At 42.9% G+C, this 23,835-nt stretch overlaps 1 protein-coding gene across 4 annotated transcripts in view; it reads right to left on the bottom strand.

The window, feature by feature from the left end:
* The window catches only part of LOC120426151 (dynein axonemal heavy chain 10), a 105,944-nt gene that overhangs the window by 56,913 nt on the left and 25,196 nt on the right, over positions 1-23,835 (bottom strand). For all 4 annotated transcript variants that reach the window (XM_052706310.1, XM_052706311.1, XM_052706312.1 and 1 more), the window contains 15 exons: positions 19,025-19,138; positions 18,672-18,936; positions 18,310-18,600; positions 17,739-17,846; positions 17,390-17,478; positions 14,296-14,379; positions 12,390-12,503; positions 11,633-12,315; positions 11,302-11,410; positions 10,163-10,245; positions 9,418-9,709; positions 6,679-6,837; positions 4,799-4,951; positions 4,097-4,229; positions 600-685 (listed from right to left, as the gene is read on the bottom strand). In XM_052706310.1, the coding sequence (XP_052562270.1) occupies positions 600-685; positions 4,097-4,229; positions 4,799-4,951; positions 6,679-6,837; positions 9,418-9,709; positions 10,163-10,245; positions 11,302-11,410; positions 11,633-12,315; positions 12,390-12,503; positions 14,296-14,379; positions 17,390-17,478; positions 17,739-17,846; positions 18,310-18,600; positions 18,672-18,936; positions 19,025-19,138 (2,763 nt within the window). The remainder of the gene's footprint in view (positions 1-599; positions 686-4,096; positions 4,230-4,798; positions 4,952-6,678; positions 6,838-9,417; positions 9,710-10,162; positions 10,246-11,301; positions 11,411-11,632; positions 12,316-12,389; positions 12,504-14,295; positions 14,380-17,389; positions 17,479-17,738; positions 17,847-18,309; positions 18,601-18,671; positions 18,937-19,024; positions 19,139-23,835) is intronic.

The following is a 23,835-nucleotide window of genomic DNA, read 5'->3' as shown; positions in this document are numbered from 1 at the left end:
ATCACAATAGAACACGCGAGCTTGCTAATTGTCCGGACCAAGCACGGTCCCCTGAAGTGACCACGTTAGAAGCAGAGCAAGTCACGTGGACTCTACATCGTCGCTGCTCGTTGCCGTTTTTTGCCCTTCATTTGGCGTTGTCGGCGAAAAAGGCTTTATAACTTTGTTGCATTCTCACCTCTTCAGTTTGTACAGTCATTTCGTCGCGGGCATCCTCTCCCGTCACAAACATCATTTGATCGAGCACTTTTCGCCGCAAGTGAAAGCGGCCACATGTCACACCTAGTTCAAATCATCGCTTCTGCCTTGTTTTGCGCCAAGAGAGCATGCCACGGACGACGATTCGTGTGATGTTGGTCCAAGGACCACACACACCGGAAAGAGCTCCTCGTTCGCCAGAGTACAAATTCATCATACTCACGAGACGGATGGCGAGGGAACCATTACGGACCGCGCGTTTTTTTTTGGCTAACAGCACAGCCTCACCATTTAATAATACGGACAAAGTTTTTTTTTCCTGATTGCAGAGCAACACAATCCGCAACAAAAGAAGCGAAAAAAAACTTTTCCGAAAACTGGAAAGCTTCAACCGTACTCACCACTTGCATTTCTTCGTACTCGTGTTTGCACTGCAAAAACTCATTGTAATCCGTTAATGGGATGTCGAAGAGTTTTTCCGCGTTTTCTGTTGGTGAAGGGGAAAAGGGAGGAAAATGAGTGCCAAAAGGAAATTGATGCATTTAGTGGGTATTTCATCTTTTTTTTTGTTGTTGGCTTGCAATACGGAAAGCTAATTGTTTTGAAAGTGCTCAAAGTTGATGTTTGGAGTTTTTTGTGCTTTGAGTTTTTTGTTGTACTTTTATGCAGCAAATCCCCACGAAAACAGATTCGAAAAAAGTTGTACGATCGGACTCAATTTTTTGTTGAGGGTTCCTTGGCCAAAATAATAAGACCCGTATTTTTTTGTGTGTCCGTTAGGGTGACCTACGCCGTGTTAGGGTGGTCCAAAAAATTGCCATTGCGTACCCAAACATGTATAGTATAGGTCATTGCTTAAATTTTAAAGTTATCACAGTTTTAGTAAAATATGTATTTTTTCCCTTTTTCGTAATTTATTCCGTTTTCGCGCGCGGCGCGTCGAAAAACACGATTATTATATTCAAAAAATCGTTACCCGAAATATTACAAACATAATTTCTTCATTTTTTGATAAAAGTTAAATTTTCCGAGGAATCTGATAAAAATATGTTCAGACATAGACTCTTTGATCCCGAGACCTTCAAAACAGCATTTTAGGATTTTATTCGACCTTTTCAAATTTTAGGCTAGATATTTGAAACATATAATTATTTTTCCTTTAAAGCCTATCTAATTACCTTTTGTTCGAGTCCAATACAGCTAAAACCGGTTGAAATGGTGCAGAGTTTTTTAAATGTGGTTTTTGCGAAAATCGGCGAAAATGGCAATTTTTTGGACCACCCTAACACGAGGTGAGCCCAATCGGACAACTTTTTTTTTTGAATCGAGTTATTTTGGTGGGGAATTGCTGTATGACCTGGGTGCTGAATAGTGGTTCGCAAAACGGCCTCAATTTTGAACTGTCAAAGTGGAACCAATTTACTGTTCGCCAAAAGTAGAGAGTATTGTTATCGATCATAAAAAAATGTTTTTTTCTGCGAGAGTAAAAAATGTGTGGCTTTTGGAACCAGTCGAAGCCAATAAATCTTAAGAAAGTTGAAGGCGAGATTTTCATTTTTTATAATTATGAATGGAAGTTATTTATGGAGTCGATGCGGTTGTTTCGGTAGTTTCCGTTTGAAAACCTACTGGTTCAGTGAAAATCTTCTGTTTGTTGGATCAGCTTCACTAGAATTAGCGATGTTTATCGCTGGACAGGGAAGAGTTGAAGAAATTCCAAAATCAGTCAAGGAATTTATCTGCGACATCGCATAATGACACTCTCGCCGCAGTTTTCGTCACACGTAAAAAAGAAAAACCTCTTCTAACCGATCGAAACTTGAAAACACATACAATTCTCTAGCAAAAAAATGTCAAAATCTAGATTAAATAAAACACATACTACTGATTACAAAACAGCTCTTTTACCAGTAAGAAAAAAGTCATGCTCGTGCTTGAACAGCCTCCTACTTTGTAGATGTAAACAAAGTTGGATCATTCGAAAATCACGTTACGCATTCTCTCTATTCATCACCCAGTGTATGACTACTCGTTTTAAATTCTCGCTTACTTTTAAAACGGTCCTATGTAAATATGAAACCCATGGCGCATTAGTGATTTTCAAAAAGTTCAGCTATTTTTGAACGAACTGAAATCCTAAATCAGAAAACCATGCCCCATTTTGTTGCACGTAGTTATTCAAGCTTGGTCATGACTTCAACTGTAATGAATGCCTGGACTACACTGACTAAGTTCAATATGATAGGTAGTTTAAGCCATTCAAAGGTAAACTTTGTCCGATAAATTCCAGTTTTTGTTTTACTTTTTACAATAGTGTTCATGATTGTCCATTCCTGAAATATTTTTTTTTCGAGCTTTTCAAAAATACGGATTTTGGGAAATTGAATTTTTGTGTAAATAATTAAATTAAAAAATGACAATTTTTTTCTGAGTCCCTATTTTTTCTGAATAGTCCACATCAATACCTATAACTTTGCCGAACACACCAAATAAAACTAAAAATTCCTTGAAATGTTAGGGATTTTCGAATATTTACGTATCATTTTTGTATGAACAGCTGCCAAAATTGTATGGAGATTTTTCTATGGGTGAACCAATGACACAAAATGGCTTCTTTGGTGACAGGGAAGGTCCCAACAAAGTTTGAGTCAAATAAAAAAAAAATGGTCGAAATCGGCCGATTTCGTAAAGAATTGCTCTATCCATATGAAAAAAACTGTCTAAGAAAAATCCAACAATCATAGTGTGAATTTCATTCTCACTATTGGTTTATTTTTTCATGTTTTTAAGGGCTAATCTTCAACATAAAAGTAAACAAGCATTGATAGCAAAAGTAATGCACTTTAACGAACCCCGATTCTTTTGTGGTCTCTGTTGCAAGTTTCTGCTCATTTCTAGGCGTCCGAAGGTTATGTGTGGTGAGTCACCCAAAACCTCTTTTGCGCAAATGGACCGACGTTTTACTTCCCCATCCGATAGAAGGCCAGGAATCGAACCCGAGTCCCATAGCAACTTAGGGATCGGCAGCCGAAGCCGCTAGCCACCGCGCCACGAGGCCCTCCGAGCATTGAAATTTTTTTTTTGAAATTCTGTGAAACTTTCGAAAACATGATGCGTGTTTTACCACCACCACGGCGAATCGAACTACACGGTATGGCGGAAGCAAAATATAACAAATTGAGAACATCCATGGGAGCTTCACTCGTAGAAAGTTGTGTTTCACCTTCCTGATTAAGTATATGTCCGACTTAAAATATTCTATCGGTGAAAATTGCATTTTTCAGAAAAATTAGTTTTTCATACTAATAGAAACTTCTGGTACTAAGTAAAAATGTAAAAATAATATTGAAAAATACTTTTTTTTAAAGTTTATGCTAATCAAAGGTCAAAAGACGTAAAACATTTTGAAAGACGACATATAATAAGGCTTATTAACAAATTATTAGAATTTTCTTGTGGCACCATGCGCCTCCTCCCATTGTACTTTAAATGGGAAAACTCATTTTTCTGAAAAACGCAATTTTCACCAATAGAATATTTTGAATCGAACATATTCTTAATCAGGAAGGTAAAACACAACTTTCTACGTATAAATCTACCATGGGTGTTCTCGATTTATAATATTTTGCTTCCTCCAATACTGTGAAGCAGGGGCCAATTGTAAACGGTCAGTTTCGACCAACGGTACAGATTTTTCGCGGTTCAAGAACCCTGAGCTGAAAGCCTGGAACGTCTGAATGTCTAAATTTGTTTTTTTTTCTTCAAATTTCAAGACCACTCTTCCAAATTTTGCAGCAAAAATCATAAAATGTTGTATGTCTACAGTGTATGAAATGTTTCGATAACTTCTTATTTCCAAGATCTAAACAATAACTCTCGATCGAGCAGATCTACATACCTAGTTCGATACGCTGCTTCTCCATCGTCTCAAACTCCTTGCCATAAAGTTCCATCAGTTCAGCCCCGCGGTCCAAATCGAGCCCAACCGTCCCGGGACCCTCGCTTTTGTACCGCTGGACAAATTTGTTGAGCTGCACAAGACACACATCGAGCAAGAGCAGAAGGATTGATGTTTATTTACAATCCGCAAAGTGTGCAACATACACACACACACACACACACACACACACTGATACAATTCGCAAGAAACTGTTTATGGCGTAAATAGTTCAAACGAGACGACCACATCGAATCAAAGCGACCACCACATTAAACGCTCAATTTACGATGTCATCGTCTTACGTTCTTCCAGGAATGGGTTCTGCTTTAGAGGGAATCTCGAGGGGAAAACGCCAACAGAAGCATCACACGATAGACCCTTGTGCAATGTGCACCGTCACTGGGTGCCATAATGGCGTCCGGTCCACCATTATGGCGACGCGTTCAAACGTCACTCCAGTCGACGGCACCCTTCACTGCCTAGCTTCAGGCGAAACGGTGATTTTGCATCAAGTTTGCCAGCAATTCCGCCCTTTGAAGAAGGCATTTCCGCCAAGATTTCCTCATGTGTGTGTGTTTGTGCACACTGTCATCATTTAGAGTGTGTGTGTGTGTATGTGTGTGTGCAAGTAAATTCCACCACGCTCGCTCGCTCACTTACTTCAAAGCAAAAGATACTGATCTCGTTCTGTGTCATCTCGGCAAACTTTGTCTTCGTTGATTGCAGCATGTTTGCCCGGTACAGCGCCGAATTGAAGAGTTTGCGCCAGCGCTTCTCCAGCTGGTACGCCATCAGCATGTCGCCGAAAGGGAGCTGCGGGGGTGGGACGGTGAAGAAGAAAAAAAATGGTTGGAATAAAATAAGATAGGATTGCACCCCACAAATACAAAATTACTTGTTAAGTAATTTTACACCCGAACTCCTGCTTTTAGGTGAATTTTTAATGTTTTCCCAACAAAAAAGGACCAAAACATGCTTTTTTTTTCAAACTATCAATAAATACATAATTCAAATCTTTTGCATATCAAATTTCACATACTTAAGAATTGCTTCAAGCTCGCTTTTTAACCTCAGGCTACACTTAGAACCTGAAAATTTGCTGGAAAATGTAACTTCAAATTTGTGGGAATTGAATCACCATCAAGTGGCAGTTGCGAAAGGTATCCAATTCCCTAGGAAAAGCTCGCATCGTAAGAAAACATCAGCAAAGCGTTTTCACCAAGAATGCTAGAAAAGGAAATTGAGCGTTGCGAATGGGTAAAATATTGAACTGCCAAAACGGTGGGTGTGGACAAATTTCAAGTTTGCGACTTTGGCTTTGCATCAAAGCGAACGAAACCGGCGGTGGCGAACTTTCTCAGATATTGATCGAATTTCATCTGTGTCGTCGCAGATGACAATTTTCCAACGGCAAACAGAGCATTTCGAGAGGAAATTGATCGGTTAAGAACAAACACCCTGCTGGTTGTTGGGTGGCTTCGGCAAAGGAAAGCTCGGAATTGGATTTCTATGTTTATGGTGACGAGCGTGCGGCAAGTGGAAAACCATTATTTGCTCTGTTACTATGCTCAAACTTGGGAGAAAATCGTCCTGACTCTTCTTTACAAGAAAACTCAAAGTGGAGACGCTGGGCGCTTTCTCGTCGAGACAAAAAGGCAGTTAAAACAAAAGAATCAATTTCCCGAATCGTGCTCAATCAAAGTTTGGATGAATCAAGAATTTCGTTCAGGACCGGCTTTTTCTTCGGAAGTTCGAATAATGGTTTGTGAGAAATAAATCGATGCCATTCCAGTACAGAAATAACTTTGAATATTATGTAAAACATTGTTTGCGACTTTCTTCACTTTCCAAGCGAGTGTTTAAAGGATTTATTAAAGCAAAAAAAAAAAAAAAAAAAGGAATAATCATTAAAATTATAAAATAAGACATATTTCCCTTGAAGGTTGCCATTGTGTTGGAGAAACTCGGCATCAAGAATTGGAAAAAAAAGTTTAACTTCTCTTTTATCTGTTGAAGTTGTTGTTTTCCAGTAGCCGTCGCTTCAATCATCGCCGCTCGTCGTCCTAGCCGTTCGCTTCTTCGCTCATCAATATGCAAATGAATGCGATAAAGTTTTCATCAACTTTATCGATGATGAGGATGACGACGACCGACGAGTATGGCTTTTACTTTCGCCCTGGAAACGGAAAAGTTTGCGCTGGAAAAAAGCGCGTCCCGAGATCGGGGAATCGACGTGATCCAAGAAATTGGTGCGCGCCGTGACAACTGTAATGAAGCAATCAGTGGAGTGGAAAATCTTTGATTTTTTCGGGGATGTTTATTGTAGTTTGTCTTTTGGAATAAGTTTTCTTGTTGAATCGGGGTTGAACGGAAAGTGGGTCAATTCGAAGAATCGATGAAGGACTCGTTATTTTCCGCTTTGATTTTAATAAGTACATTCAAAATCAAAAAGTTCAGTGAATCATCCAAGCGTTGAACACAGCGTGGTTGGTCTGACCAACTGTCACTGCACAAGTTACAAGCATTGATTGCTTTATTACCTTTATCCGATGCTCCTGCATGATGCTGTAGATCTCCTGCATCTCGTGAATGCGCAACTCCACGGTTAGCGTCGTCGTCTGGATTGTGTTGATGGTCTGCATGACGCTCTTGAAGTGGGCCAACTCCTTCACGTTCCGGTCCAGCTCAGTCCGGAGGTTCTGGGGAGAAACGAAATTTGAAAAAGTTAGACAAGGGTTAATCGAGTTTTGTCAACTGCCAGTCGAGGACAGGAATCTCCCTGTCAGCACATAAGGGAATATAAATCTTCCCTTAAGGTACATAAGCAAATTTTAGTCCCCTGCAGAGTGCCGAGTCAACTTCCGGTGGAAATGTTTCCAACATAAACTTACTTAACCCATCATCGTGATGACCGTTGAGACCATGGTCAGTGTGTTGTTGGGACCTGTTCTCGCGAAAAGCAAACCAAACTACACAAACTATGAATAATATATGAATCTGGACGTTCGTTTAGCGCTACCTGGGCACCAGTTTGTGGGTGCTACCTACCATACCCAGGCCAAGTGAACTAACGTCCGGCCAGAAAAAAAAATAATAAAATGCAGACTTCTCATAAACATAACGTTTGCTCAGCGTTTTTTCCCCCTCAGTCCTTAAACAGACGAAGCAGGAAAAGCTTTCCCTCAGGATCTCATCATCGTGACATTTATACGAGCGGGTCACTTTGCCAGGGAGGGAAAGGTGCTTCCGTCACGGATTTTATTTGCACCTGGACAAGTGTGCCTCAACCCCCAGTCCAGCCCGAAGGGTCAACCCGGAGATGCTTGAATATTTCACAAAATATGCCAACCTCGAGATCCCCCGGTTCAGAGAGCCTACCGACCGGTTCGGAATAGAAATTTATCTGCCTGAATTTTTAATCAACGTTCCAGGGATGACACATGGCCAGGACAAACAAGGCGTGTACCGGGATGGGGATGGGGCTGACCGCGCCTTTGCCACGTGGGCTAATTAGTGGCAGGGTGTGTATGTGCGTGAAATGCGGGTCAGAACCGGGCCCCTGATGGATGCAGTGTAATCAAATTAAAGCTAACGACATGCCACAAGTGACCCAATAAAGCTTAAAGATGAGGATTTGATCCGGACAGGATATCGGATGCAAGATTTATGCGCCGGTAGTGCGAGCAGTAGCTGAAGCCTATATGTGAATGAATGAGATTGTCCGGCAATCGAGAGAGTTCATAAACCTAATTTATTGTAATAACTAGGAGAGATTTAGACTTTGTATTAAAGTCCAGTCACTTCAATCGTTTAAATTCCTAAATTCCGTGTTGAAATTGAATTTATTCATTATCATTTGAAACTGGCATTTTTTTCCTAGGGAATTTTAATCACAATACTCGAAATTGAGTGGAATTCATTACCAGGACTCAAATTTCAATATTTGCATTCCATACTGCACACATATTTGTCAAACATTGAAACGCGATTTCTACGATGGGAAAACACGATAATGTCTAAATGACTTTTCCCAGTGCTTCCTAGTTGAACAAATTAAATTTTAAAGCAAACATCACGACAATCACGCAAGCATCAATACGATGCCGGAGGAATTGAGGTGGGAATTTGGGCCAAACCTATTATAGAATTTCAGGTACGCCACGAACCGAACATTTTCCTCGAGCTGTGCCTTCTTCCTGCTAGTCTAGAAGCGCCTTTGGGGCTTGGATGAAATTCTAATTTCTTCGCCCGGATATTCCGACTGGACCGAGGACCTGACTGGACCGCCAGGTTCGGTAGGAGATAGTATGACAACGCATCAGGGCATATCATTTGGCTCAACTGTGAAGCTTCATGGCTTTCTCTACAAAGCTAGGGTGGTTCCTTGTTGGATATTAAGATGAGTTGCCATAGAATAGCTTAATGACCTCTGAAAGAAAACTTACATTACTCAAAAATTTATTTATTTTCCGTCATGCATTTTTTCGAGCCACCCTAGCTCGCTTCCGACAAACCAGAAAGTCCGAGAACAAACCGGAAGACAAATACTCCGGAGGCCCTGTGCGGTGTCCGGACGCAACTAGTCCTGTGCTGTGCACAGCCCTGAGCTGGTGGTGCAAATTTCAGACTCTCCCCCGGCGGCAACCAAACGAACGTCTTAACTATATTGATGAAGTCTTCAATAGACTGGAGAATCTCGAGACCGGGAATTCCGTGGAGAATGCTGCCTCTTCCAGGCCGGTCCCGGCCAGGTTTAACAAGTCAGGTGGAGTTTTTTTCCCCTCTAATGTTCCGATGCTGGTCACAAGTTAGGTTGCCACGGGCATTCAATCTATTTTGGACGTGTGCAAAGCGGAAGGTGAAGTATCGGAAAATGCAATTTTTACCACCTTCAGAAAATTGGGTCGTCACTGAGGGGATTTAAATTAAATGAAGATACGATGCTGTTCGATGTTAGACGTGAAGCCATTATGGCCGTTGCTGTCAAAGATTCTAACTAGAAGATCCGATTGATAGCGAAGTAAAAACTCTATCTAGGGACCATCCACAAACCACGTGGACACTTTTTTTGAAATTTCAGCCCCCTCTCCCCCCCCCCTCGTGGACAATTTCCATACAAATAAAATCTTTTTTGTATGGAGCGTGGACAATCACCAAACAACCCCCTCCCCTTCCTTTCCCCCTAAGGTGTCCACGTGGTTTATGGATTCGTGCACCATTTTCTAACCTCCAAATTGAGTCGGCGTAGTACCTAATGTCGACCTTCATGTCGAACCTACCTGCATGTGGTCGTTAAGCTCGATCATCTGGCGGCGTGTTCGATCGCCCAGAATGTGTCCGAGGGTGTTTCGCCACTCGACGGCATGGTCTACGATGGCCCGTATCACCGGCTGCAGGTTGATCCGGATCGATTTGATGTCGTGGTACGGTCGATGTCGCTCCAGGTCGTTCACGATCTGCGTGTAGAAGATGAACTTCTCGTCGAGCTGAGCCAGCGGTAGGTTCTGAGCTAGGAAGCGCTCGCATACGCTCATCTTCTCGTACATCCAGAGGCTCTTGTACTTTTGCCAGCTATCGGAAGAAAAATAATTATATCGAATCGGATAGCGCTATAATTCAGGCTCCGAGAGTTTTGTGATGGCGCATAAATTTACCGGGATTGAACCACTTCATCATGCGCGGGCCGTCGTTAGGTTTCTGGAAGTTTTTGGTTACCAAGCCGGATTGTAGAGACAGACGTAAAATGTGATTTCTTGGTAAAAAGATATCTTACCGCTAGACATGGGCGTTCAAAAAAGTCGAAAAATAGCAAAATGTGAGCAATTCTTGTGAATATCAATATGCGACGTTTAGCTAATTTTAAATCGTTCATAACAATGAAAAAAAAAAACAGTAAAAATAAGGTGCACCTCCCTGGATCAAAAGTTTTTCCCCAAAAACCGCACGAACCTGACGACGGCCAGTAGTGCTCTACTCCCGGAAAAATCATCCCCCATGAACCGAGCAAACGAAGTGAAATATTACCATTTTAAATACACCAGAACATCGGCCACTAAATTCTGGATAGTTTGTTGCAAGTTTATAACAAGTTCGCAAACTTTCGGAATCTGTAAGTGGGAAAAAGAAGAGAAAACGAAGGCAAACCGGGCACACGGGTAAACAAATTTATCAAAGTCAAATAAAATATCGATAAATTGTGCACAAAAGTGCACGTTTTCGAAAGGGGAGGGGTGGCGATGGGTGGTTGTCGGTCGGTCTGCCCTGCAGCCCTGCAGTGGGTAGTTGCGTAGTAGTACCAGCCAGTAGAGTGGTGTTCAACTATTGAGTTATAACTTCGTCGTTCGTCTCTCATCGGGATGGGATGGGTGCGCTTTGCCGACAGGGAATAAGTTGGTGAAGATGTCAAAATCTATTTTACTAGGAAGCAAAGCCAGAATTAACTCCGATTGGAGCGCAAAATTACTGCTTGAGAGTTAGTTTCACGACAATCGAAATTTTGTTCAGGCCTTACAAAATAATGTTTAGTTCACACAGTTTAAGATCCTTATGATATATCTACCCACTCGGGTGCCATCCAGTATTCTGACAGGGCAGATGGTTATGTCAGGACTGTGGGGTTTGGTGTCGTTGTCGGAGTTGGAGTCAACAAATCTTCAGAAGTTGGAGTCGGAGTTTGCTCACTTTAAACAACTTTTTTTTGGAGTAGTTGTTGGATTCGAAATCGGTGTCGATGTAATCGGGTATTCTAAAGAGCTGGTGTCGTAGTCAACATATTTTGAGAAGCCGTTTTCGGAGTCAACTGTCTCAACAACCCTGATGGTCATGTTGCATGTTGTGTAGTTTGGGTGCCAAAGCCAGCGGGAAGAGTGATGGTTTGCTAAAACTTTTCCAGCGTGGAACGTCCCCGTCGTTTATGATGTACGGATCTCTCGTTTTGTGGAGATGTGCTGTGCAGCCTCGTAACTATTTTTTAGTTTGTATGTTTTTGTTACACTATCGCATGTGTGCTGAATGTAAGCCTTGGTGTGCAAAAATGTTGAACCTCACCACCCTACCGCTCTCCACGTGAACCCAAGAGAGTTACAAAGATACTTTGTTGTTGCGAGATAGTTTTGCATTTATCGTTGTTAGCAGCAGGAGAAGTAACGAGGAGGGGGTCATACCTGAACGACGTCTTCGAAAAAGGTAAATGTAAATGTTTCGTCCTCGCCGCACTTGGTGTCCGGACACGGCAGGCACGTCTCGGCCATCCAGCGGCGGAAGTTTTTCAACCTGGCAAAACAGAATGCAGAAGACACGACGAGTCATCGGGGCAAAGTTTTAATTGAATTGAGTGTAGTTTGGATTGAGGAGGACCACCTTAATGCGATTTTGTCAGTTGTGCAGTGCAAGTAATGCGATACACTTTGGATTGTTTTGTGGTGATTTGGTTGTGAGTAAGTGAAATTATTTTAGAGTAGTTATAGCTTAAAACCATCGTTGGGAATTACTTACCGCTGCAGAAAATCTGTCACCGAGTTGATCGCAATACCGTACACCTCGGCCGCACTCGGCTTCATTAGAATCTCCGGAACAGCCAGCGTGGCGTCCACCTCGAACAGGGGTCGCTCCTGCAGCAGGTCGTGGGCAAACCGTTCCAAGTTTCGGGTGGCGAACCGAGTAAAGCAGGAAAAGACATGCTTTTCCCAGTGGTTGTAGTAGAACTTCATCTCGGGGCACTCTCCGGTGAACGTTCCCAGCACCAGACTTTCCAATTTGACCAGTATTGGTCCAATTGAGTCGTACAGCTTAATCAGTCGGGTAGTTTTGGCGTTGCGTTCCTGTTCCAGTGCTTTGAAAAAATCCCGACAAGGTCGTACTCCATCATCTGGTACACCCTCACGGATGGTAACCCGCTTGGGCTTTTTGACGATCTGCTGCTGCTGGCCATCCTCTTCAGCTTCCGCAACCTTTGCAGACCCTTCCTGATGATGATGGCCGTGACCGTGGTGATGATCCCGGGAGTGGGACGGAGTCTTCAGCACAATTTCCCCAGCCGTTGAGCGTTTCTCCTTAGCTGCACTGGAGCTCGCGTCAAATTCAAACATGGCAAATGACTCCAACCGTTCGATGCGCGATTTGATATCGTTGCTGATGTGGCCAATCTGGCACACCATCGACGAGAGGCTCTTCATAAACTGCGAGGAAGAAATCCGTGTACAAGTTATTGCTCCGCCAAACTGTCATCATTTATATCGCACGCGTGGCTTACCTGTTGGCACCGCTCGCAGTACGACTGGATGTTAAACGACTGCCAGGTGAATCTGCCTAAGCCGGCTTGAATAATTGTTTCGACTTCGTACAGGTGACCCCGCAGGAAATGGATCTGAAGTAGAAACCGAATTTATGTAGCGTTTAAGCTGAGATTATGCGGATTGTGGATTTTAGGATAAGATTTCTTCGGCAGGATTTGGGCTTTTTATTGCGGTGATTTTCCCCCCTAGATTTATCGGAAGAAGCCGTGTGGTTTTCAACTCGACAGAGATTGATAGTCAGCTAACAAGGACAGTTTTCTGCTAGGGGAACCAACTATCAATCTCGGTTGCACTATGCCAACAGATGCTTCCAGCTTCAGCGACGGAATATGATAATCACGACTATCCGGGCTCATTTCGAGAAACGCCCAAGACATCCGTCGTCTCTTCAGCGCGTCCTCTAGAAGTTACTTATCATTTTCCATGAATATTTATAGCGGCTTGGACCCCCAAGTTCTATGGATAAATTAATACCAGAGTGCGAACTGTCTGCCGGGCTTTCGGTGGGAAATGTGAACCTAGCAGCCGGTCCCAGTTTTGCAGCGAGAGGTCATAGTCAGTTACTGTCAATAAAATGGAAAATGAGTTTCCGGAATGAGGCCTTCCAGCAGTGGTTGGGTTGATTATTTATAAAGCCGGTTTCATTGCGGAATCTGCTTGAGATGGCTGCAAGTAGTTTAAACTAAATCTAAGTCAGTAGTTTCTTTTGAAACCAATCTTGCCATAAAGTCGTGTCTGTCAACTGATTATCGTTTTTCCAAATCAATACTGCACATGTTCTCATAAATGTCCCATATGCAAAAAACAGCAAGCTGAGAAAAACGCATTTGAAGTTTGTCCTACACACAAGGCTACGTGTTATTTCCTCCTGATTTCTAGAACAAAGTACTGGATGTTGTAGGCTCTCAGATTATTTTGAACTAAACAGCATCATTAACTCAAAAGTGATGAAAATGCATATGGGACATTTATGCGATCAGGGGCAGTATAAGAGCAGCTTTTTGCAACTTTTACGCTCTTCACAACGATTACTCATAAGGCGAGCAACCATCAACTGTTTAGCAAGGCGGGTTACAAATTCCGCAAGGGTCGAGACTGAGTTTGTTGGAGTTCATTATAGAAATAAGTATATTTCTAGTGTTTTTGAAAAGGTTATATAAGCTATGTGATTCCCATTATATATAGGACCATTTGAAATTAAACTCTAGATTTTAACTATTGATGTGTTATAAATAGAATGTTATGGTTTTTTCATCACTATCGGTTTCGACCATATTTGTGTATGATTTACAGAATTTTTCAAAATTTAAAAATTATTCTATGATAGCATGATACATTTCAATTGAGAAATTGGAATTCAATTGAAATCTCAGGGGTTTAAGTATTCAGCTAGGTATACTGAGTTGGCAAGAGTGAGAATTCTATTATCCAAAGTTCCTATGAAACCTTCGGAAATCAGTTCGCAGCAACCTTTTGTAAGCTAACTCAACAATGTTCAAGCTACCCCTATTTGGCCTCCCAACCCATCACCTGGTTTCCCGGACATGACCTATCCAAACAAAAATCAAGGTAAAGTCGCTCGAATGGAAACGGATGGCACTAGCTTTGTGTCGCAATAGGTTGGGGGTGACAGATTTTTCATGTGTCAGACTCACTGCGAAAAAACTACCAGGACCCGGGTGGAACAAATCAAAGCTCGTCGTCCGACTACATGCAGTGGCATCAGCCATGGAGAGTGGAAAAGCAAACACCAAGCGAGCATTGTGCAAATGTTGGGAAAACGAAAAGTTTAATTAAATTCTTCGGTTTTTCTCCACAGTGGGAGGTGGGTGGTGGGTTTTGGTTTGGACGAGATGACCTTACCTCTGGAGCGGCCAGCCGGAGCACCATATCGTTATAATCGTTCACCATTCTGGTAACGTGCTCGACATCCGTGAATAGTTGTTCCTGGTGAAGATAGAGCGCAAGAAGAATGGATGAGTTCGTCGGTTGAGCTTTTCAAGTGTGATGTGTGTGTGTGAGGGTAGGCAAAAAACAGGATGAAAGAACATGAACGAAATCAATTGGACCAACCACTTTTACGGTATGAAATGCAGATCAAAAGGATTCACATCACGTTTTGTTCGGTTTACTGGGAGCTGTGATACTGCAAAGAGTCCGAATTTCGAAATTTTCGCTTGCTGTTCTGGTGGTTTCAATGCAAGTCTATACGAGAGTTGTCCATGTACAGACATCATATAAAATCTTGCTTGAACGACAGCAAAGAAACCCACAAATTAGCATAAAATTTTCAATTTTCCCCACAAATATGTGTTTGTCTGTCGTAGGAGGGACCTGCTACCGTGCCAGCAATCGAGAAGAAGTGCCCAAAATTTCTAAAGCTGGTCATGTCCTGTCAATGCACTTTTCTCTACTGCTGCCATTGCCGTTGCCACCCAACGCACGTTTATGACGCGTACTTGGAGAAGATTTTGAGCAGCTAGTACGGAATAAACTGCTGTCAGGGGAGATAATTCCCCGATGGTCGTCGACACCAGCAGCAGCAGCACCAGTGAAGGAGGGCAATAAAACGATAAAAATGACAATAGTGTGCCATATCGGACGATATTGTTCCGATTGGTCGAAGGGAGATTCAGGGCCTTCGCAGGTACGACGGTCCCGTTGCGAAGAAGGATGGCATTCTTCACACGAAAATGCCATTCATTTTGTACGGGAAATTTCGTCCAGCGGTGATCCCCAAGCGTTCAGCATTTGCAGCAAGGGGAAGAGTTCAAGATTTGACCCAAGTTTTATTGGAAAATGAAGGGGGATTTTCGAGAAAGGTTTCCCTACCAAAATATCGAGACATGATTTTATCATCATCCGTGCTGCGGTTTACATTTTACACGTTTCAACCAACGGAAAGTTGAAATCAGTTGATCAACACTTTAAGTTCAGACTTCAGACTCTTCGACGGATCGTTCCGAAAGAGAAAATCCTTTGACATCGAAAAAGTGCCCCGTTTCAAGATACATTAATGCATCTATAGTTTCATTTTATAGAAAGTTTGCAGACGTGCGATTTTGTTTAAACACAGTTCTTGTTCGCAGCTGGGCATTGTTTAACTTGGCTGCTTTTTAACTGGGCGCTCGATATCTGGGCTGTGGGCCACTCAAAAAGCAGACAAACGTCAAAAAACAAAAACAAACCAAATTTATCAAGGGGTCAACGGATGCCAAAATCAAATGCAATAAATAAAACAAGTTTTTGAAGTTTTTGTGAAAGTTCAAGTTACATTTAAAGGAAACTTGAAAACTTAGCTATGGACACAACTTTCGGATTTTTTTTATTGTATTACAAAAATAAAATGCATTAGTGGTTCCCTTGACAATTTTCATTCAGCTGCGTTAGCGAGCAACATTCGGTAACTGGACTATATTCTCAGCCCAGTTACCGATCAGGTACTGTAGTGCTCAGTAGATAAAAAGCGTTCTTTTATTACGTAACGCAAAAAAAAAACCCCCTCCCCCCTCTCGTAACAAAATTTCCAAACAAATTTATAAAAAAAACAAGCTCTTCCCGGCAAACTTCGTCCTGCCCTTTTTAATTTTCCTGACGTTTAATGCTTGTTTGCTAATTCAGCCTCCTGTGATCAAAATTTGATTTTCCTTAACTTTTCCCATACAATCGGCAGACTTTCCGGAATCGGTTCCAGAGTGGCCAAAGTTGTCACTTTTTGGCGTAAGAACCTTCCTTGGGCTTATACGAACCCAACGCAACAAAGAGCACCTCGATCCGACGCTCCGTATTGAACTGATTCGCGTTCGAAAGAAACCGTCGATTTTTTTTTTATTCACCCAAACGGCGGTCGCATGATTGTGATGCATGGCGGCATGAAAGTATATCAGAATCTGCATGAAAACTGTCCTCATGCATTTTTTGCGATATAGGGGTATGACATTTTTGCCCGTTACCGACAGTTATCGACATTACCGACGGCTTTTTGGTTGTATTTCACAAAAAAAAACCCTTAACAGAACGAGGATTGAACCACTAACTTCTTGGTTATTGATCCGACACGCTACCTCCGCGCCATGGACGCTTGATGAAAAGTGAGTGAAAGAGCACGAACATATGCTTCTCTTTGGAGTATTGCTCGGGGACGGGCCAGCGTTATATGTGTTGGTGAGAACTGCAGATTGCTGAAATGTTTACACGCGGGCAAAAATGATCTAGGGGCTTGCTGCAAAAAATGTTATAAAATATGACATTTTCTGCAGCAAATCCACTGTTGCAGATTTTGAGATATATTTTTCCTTTGGGTGTTGTATAGAAGATATTATGTGTTACGTAATAAAAGAACGCTCCCAAAGGTCAAAAACATTTTTTTTTATTTTTGGGTGTTTTTGAAGAATTTACCCATTTGTTAATTTATAGTTTTTTATTTGTATGAAGGGCGTATTAGACTAATGGTACGTTTGTTTGAAGGGCCAGTGCGGCACTAAGTGCCGCAATCGTCGGTGCCAGCGGAACGAACGTACCATAAGGAACAAACAAACCAACTCGCTCTTTTTGACAGTTTGGCATTTCGTCTGCTTTGTTTGTTTACCTGCATTTGTTTGCAGAAACGTCAGCCTACATATATTTTACCTTGTTTGCGAGTTTGGCAAACTGTCAAACACGAAAAAGTGCGAGTTTGTTTGTTTGTTTGTCATAGTCTAATACGCCCTTAATGGTCAGTTTTTATTTGTATTTTAAACACGTTTTTTTTTTTTAAGATTTAAACATTTATAATTTGTAATTTCATTTTATCCGTGCTCCGAAAAAAGGAGTTCCATGTTTATCATCCAAACTGCTTTCCCTCACTCAACCCCTCTCCTGTCCAACCCAAACATTCAAGCTGAACATCACCCTTCTCCTTCTCAGCCCCAACACCCTATAGTGCAGACCTCTGTCTGGCCGGCTATAAAATGCTTACCTTTCGCATAATGGCGGTCCTAATGGCGGGGCAGAGCGTGAATCCCAGGTACTCAAACTGCTGACCTTCACTGATGACATCGAATATGTCTGCGGTGGGGCGAAAAAAAGAGAAGAAGAACAAGAGTTTTGAAAAAAACCCTCCCAGAGACTCTTCAACGGCTCTTTTTCCCAAGTGCAGAAGTGTTATTGGAAATGATAATCAGTCTCTCAAAAATTCGTCGACGTCTTCGCCAAAGAAAAATCAGCTCAGTCAGTGTTTTTCAAACAGGTCGACACTCCCACCTCGTAGTCCATTGGTTAGGCCGGGGAAAAAAGTCGTCTTCTTCAACGAAGGGGATGAAGCTTACCGTAGGAGAAATTTACGGCGAACTTTAGCTTGAATTCAATGAGAACCGAGTCACCAATCACCTCGCGCCACGTGGGAAGCCGCTTCTGGGTTACTGCCGACACCATCACTGCAAAGGAAGGAAACAGAAGTGTTGGAGGGGGCTGTGGGGGGAAGTTGAAAATATTGCCCAAAGGGTTGAAAGTGAAACGGTTAACGGCTCGATGACTTTGCAGTGGGTAAAATGATTCGTCAGCACGGTTTTTTTTTCTGGCGGGGAAATCAATTTTTCAGTTTTGCTGAGTGCGGAAATTATGGGGTTGTTAGATTCAATGGGGCTTACAAGCGGTATAAAAACAGATGTTTATGTTAGGGCTTTTAAGTACGGACTTCAGACCAAAAGTACCATAATGACTGAGAAGAAAATTGATGCTGATATGTATGAAATTAAAAAATAATACGGACCTAAATATTTAGCTACTTGACTCGTGTAACAACGAATCTAAAGCAGGTAAGAGAATCATCGAGCCTTTTGGTAAGTACACAAGTGTTTTTTAATACAATGTGATTCTGTCAATTCTGTCACTACTTACGTTGCGCCTGTCGCATCTTGAACTCCCCGGCACCACTGGTCGTCGTCGCTGGCGTGTTGGTCCCAGTCGATCCAGGCGGGGGAGTGTTCCGGGAAGCCCGGACCAGCTTCTGGGCCAGCGTCAGTTCCGGGTTCTGCGATTCGGGCCGGTTCACGATCCACCGGACGGCCGTCGCAATGTTCGAGTACTTGGTCCGATCGGTGCCGGCCATCAGAGCCGACGGCTTCCGGGAACCCTTGGCCAGGGTGTCCGCTTTCTTGAGCCGTGCCGAGCGTTTCTCCTGTTCGAGTTCTGCGAAAAGTTTAAAATGTAGTCAACATCAAGTTAGTAGTTTGTTTTTTTTTTTTTGAGAATGTACTCACCGTAGATCGGCTCGCAAAACTCCAGCTTCAGAATGTTCCGCTTGAGGACGCTGTTGACGGTGCGCGTTCCGTAGACCGTAAATTCCTGAAAGTTGTCCTTCTCGTACTCCCGGATGTTCTTCACCAGCTGAATGTACTGGCTGAAGGCGGACCGCTTCTGGGAACAATCCGGACCGCCCTCGTCGCCTCCTCCACCCATCCGTACTAGGGCTTTTGGATCACCGGCTGCAGTCGGATTTGCCGTGATTCGTGGTGAACTTTCAAACTGTTTTGCCGAAAAAAAAAAAAAAAAAAAATGGGGAAAAGTATACAGTTACCGAAAAGGATAACCGTGCCATAAATTGTCAACGAACCTCTCGAAAAGCTGTCATGGATTTGCGGATGAAGGCCAGCAGGGAGCGCTCCCAAAAGACCGCGCCCACGTGGCGGGGCTGGTTCCGTTGCAGCGGGGGGTTGCTTTTGTTTTTCTGAGGCGGAAAATACAAAAAAACGTAGAAAGTGACTGGCCAAAACAGGTAAGCAGATTACCACAAAATTGCGCTCGCGCTCGGCAAAAGTTTTGCCGGGGCCCGGAAAAAATTAATAATACAAAATAGTTTGACTGCGGTTCAGCAAGAGAGGCTGGGAAAATTACGGTGAAGATGATGGTTCAGAGAGGGGAAAATATATAATCGTCGTAGATTGTTTCGGATAGCAGCAGTGCGGTGAAGGTGGCAGAATTTCTTTTTTTATGACATCCGAGAAGGAAACGATTCGGGTTCGTTTCGGAGGTATTTTTTCCGGAAAATTTCGGTGAAGCGGAAAAGTTTTTCTGAAGCAGCAATAGGATGGAAGTTACTACCCAGTGAGAATGTTAGCTCGAGAATCGGGTCGATTTGGCTCAAGCTAAAATTCTCACTGGGTAGGAAGATCAAAGAGAAATCGCATAAATATTATTTTATATGAATATTGCCATTTAATCTTGTTCGGTAGGTAAAACTTAGTTAACTTTTTTATGTTTGCGCAATATTTATGATCTACAATTTCAACTTTTTTAAATATTGGTACTGCACCCAAAGTAAAAGTCCATGCGACAGTCCTTTCGAAAAGAAACGAGAGGAAAGTTCTATTTGACGAGAGTAAAGACCTCTCGCGCTACAACAACAACAAATCGTGTTCATTCGTTCATTAAAACAGTTCATCCCATTGAGTGGCTTATATAAACAAATAACCGCCACTTAATCACCGAACCGTGGTGACCATTACGGCAAAGGTGCAGTTCAATATGCCGAAGGTCTCGGGTTCGAGTCTCGATATCGACACTTTTTTAAGGATGTTTTTTTTTTAAAATAACCCACGAGTAAAGTACTTTTGGTAATTTGGGATTTATCCTCTCCGTCAGTTCATATTACCATTTTACATTTTGCTCTTTATCCTCTGGGTGTGTACAAGGATGTTTTTAAAGTTCTGATAATATATTTCAAATGTTTTGAAACATTAGCGTTTCAGTAAAAAAAAATGTTGTGTCATAATTGAAGAAATTAAGCTAGAAAAGCAAAATTAAACTTCAACAGAGTTGTTACAGTTCTGATTTTTCCAGATTTTTTTAAAAATATAAGCTAAACCCGACAAACTTCGTCTTGTCTTTTGACAAAGAACTTTTACCTAAGGGCACTGTCTACGGGTGTCAATCCAAAATTTCGCGAAGCGAAAGTGTAACGATTTGTGTCGTCTTTCAAATGCTTATATCTTCCCCCCCTATCAAACAATCTTTATGTTTTACCCACCAAACGAAAGAGGAAGTCTTAAAGTACAAGTAGACTACCTCGTAAAGTTGATAAAACTTTGTTAAAGTACTTAAAAGTTAAGCCGAAAATAAAAAATCAGACCGGAGTAATCCCGGTCGCTGATTGGTTGAGCGCAACCTTTCCCGAACACATTAATCAGATTCAAGTATCTAGCACTTAGCAAATTTTGCTCTCTGCCACTGCTTCGAAAGTGTCGAGCCGTCACAGCCAAGCGAGGTTATAAAAGAGCGCCGCGCCACCGGTCGAAGCTCAAACAAGTCCGAAGCTTTGCACGAGGAGGATCGAGAAGCAGCAGCAGCACAGCAGAGCCGCCGAGAGGAAGGAGAGAATTGTTCTGGAAAGAGAGGCAGAGCAGGCGCTGGAGGGAAAATTGCCGGCAACTTGGAGCAAACTTGGAGTGTCATCATCGCATGGTTTTATCAACGTCATAGGACGTTAAAATGGCCCTTTTCAGAGCCAATTCACACGAAAGAGTATTCTTCAAAAATCTGGTTGGGTACGGTAGTGAGTGTTTGTGTGTGCGGAAGGGAAATCGAGAGGCAAGTTTGGTGCTTGAAAGAGCACCGAATTACGCATACACACAAACGCGGGCTGAAGAGCTTCATTTGTGTGCATCTGGTTTCTGCAGTGCAGCTACCTGTTGCCCTACACGAGTTTGCTCACACCTAGTGGCCACAATTCGGAGGGGCCCGAGTCCCCGGGGGGTGTTCCGATGAGGGAAAATTTTCCGAACCATAAGAGTTGGGGCAATATGGGTATCAAACTTTATGGTTTTTGATACTGGACATGAAATTTGACATTTCGGCAGTAGTGGCCACTATGCGAAGTGGCCGAAGGCCCCGCGGATGTTCCAAAGGGGGACATTTGCCGAACCATAAAAGTTGGGGCAATATGGGTATCAAACTTTATGGTTTTTGATACTGAACATGAAATTTGACATTTCGGCAGTGGTGGCAACTATCCGGAGTGGCCGGAGGCCCCGCGGATGTTCCGATGGGGGACATTTGCCGAACCATAAGAGTTAGGGCAATATGGGTATCAAACTTTATGGTTTTTGATACTGAACATGAAATTTGACATTTTGGCAGTGGTGGCAACTATCTGGAGTGGCCGGAGGCCCCGCGGATGTTCCGATGGGGGACATTTGCCGAACCATAAAAGTTGGCGCAATATGGGTATCAAACTTTATGGTTTTTGATACTGAACATGAAATTTGACATTTCGGCAGTGGTGGCAACTATCCGGAGTGGCCGGAGGCCCCGCGGATGTTCCGATGGGGGACATTTGCCGAACCATAAGAGTTAGGGCAATATGGGTATCAAACTTTATGGTTTTTGATACTGGACATGAAATTTGACATATCGGCAGTAGTGGCCACTATGCGAAGTGGCCGAAGGCCCCGCGGATGTTCCGATGGGGGACATTTGCCGAACCATAAGAGTTGGGGCAATATGGGTATCAAACTTTATGGTTTTTGATACTGGACATGAAATTTGACATTTCGGCAGTGGTGGCAACTATCCGGAGTGGCCAGAGGCCCCGCGGATGTTCCGATGGGGGACATTTGCCGAACCATAAGAGTTAGGGCAATATGGGTATCAAACTTTATGGTTTTTGATACTGAACATGAAATTTGACATTTCGGCAGTGGTGGCAACTATCCGGAGTGGCCGGAGGCCCCGCGGATGTTCCGATGGGGGACATTTGCCGAACCATAAAAGTTGGCGCAATATGGGTATCAAACTTTATGGTTTTTGATACTGAACATGAAATTTGACATTTTGGCAGTGGTGGCAACTATCCGGAGTGGCCGGAGGCCCCGCGGATGTTCCGATGGGGGACATTTGCCGAACCATAAAAGTTGGCGCAATATGGGTATCAAACTTTATGGTTTTTGATACTGAACATGAAATTTGACATTTTGGCAGTGGTGGCAACTATCCGGAGTGGCCGGAGGCCCCGCGGATGTTCCGATGGGGGACATTTGCCGAACCATAAAAGTTGGCGCAATATGGGTATCAAACTTTATGGTTTTTGATACTGAACATGAAATTTGACATTTTGGCAGTGGTGGCAACTATCCGGAGTGGCCGGAGGCCCCGCGGATGTTCCGATGGGGGACATTTGCCGAACCATAAGAGTTAGGGCAATATGGGTATCAAACTTTATGGTTTTTGATACTGGACATGAAATTTGACATATCGGCAGTAGTGGCCACTATGCGAAGCGGCCGAAGGCCCCGCGGATGTTCCGATGGGGGACATTTGCCGAACCATAAGAGTTGGGGCAATATGGGTATCAAACTTTATGGTTTTTGATACTGGACATGAAATTTGACATTTCGGCAGTGGTGGCAACTATCCGGAGTGGCCGGAGGCCCCGCGGATGTTCCGATGGGGGACATTTGCCGAACCATAAGAGTTAGGGCAATATGGGTATCAAACTTTATGGTTTTTGATACTGAACATGAAATTTGACATTTTGGCAGTGGTGGCAACTATCCGGAGTGGCCGGAGGCCCCGCGGATGTTCCGATGGGGGACATTTGCCGAACCATAAAAGTTGGCGCAATATGGGTATCAAACTTTATGGTTTTTGATACTGAACATGAAATTTGACATTTCGGCAGTGGTGGCAACTATCCGGAGTGGCCGGAGGCCCCGCGGATGTTCCGATGGGGGACATTTGCCGAACCATAAGAGTTAGGGCAATATGAGTATCAAACTTTATGGTTTTTGATACTGAACATGAATTTTGACATTTTGGCAGTGGTGGCAACTATCCGGAGTGGCCGGAGGCCCCGCGGATGTTCCGATGGGGGACATTTGCCGAACCATAAGAGTTAGGGCAATATGGGTATCAAACTTTATGGTTTTCGATACTGGACATGAAATTTGACATTTCGGCAGTAGTGGCCACAATCCGGAGTAGCCGGAGGCCCCGCGGATGTTCCGATGGCGGACATTTGCCGAACCATAAGAGTTGGGGCAATATGGGTATCAAACTTTATGGTTTCCGATACTGGACATGAAAAGTTGCATTTGGCCATTATCTAAAACTAAGCAGTAAAAATAAATTGGGTACTAAAGCCCTATGTCAATTTTTATGTACAACGATAAAAAACACGATTAAAAACCATTTCTGATCACTTTTTTTCATTTTAATGCAAAAAAAAAATTGACGAGACAACATTTTTTCGATGGATCAACTATGGTCCCCTTGGAACGAGCTGTCAAGTAGGAGCTTTTCTGTCAAGGAGGACCGCGAGGATAATTTTTCAAAATTGATTTAAAAATCCATTTTAAACTCTTTGTGGTTGTACAAAGAGTCATTGTACTCAGAAAAATAAGCTTTATCGCTGTAAACAATAATATCAGC

Source organism: Culex pipiens, chromosome 1 (genome assembly GCF_016801865.2).
Source record: "Culex pipiens pallens isolate TS chromosome 1, TS_CPP_V2, whole genome shotgun sequence".
Lineage (NCBI taxonomy): Eukaryota > Metazoa > Arthropoda > Insecta > Diptera > Culicidae > Culex > Culex pipiens.
This window is presented reverse-complemented; position numbering and strand designations above follow the sequence as displayed.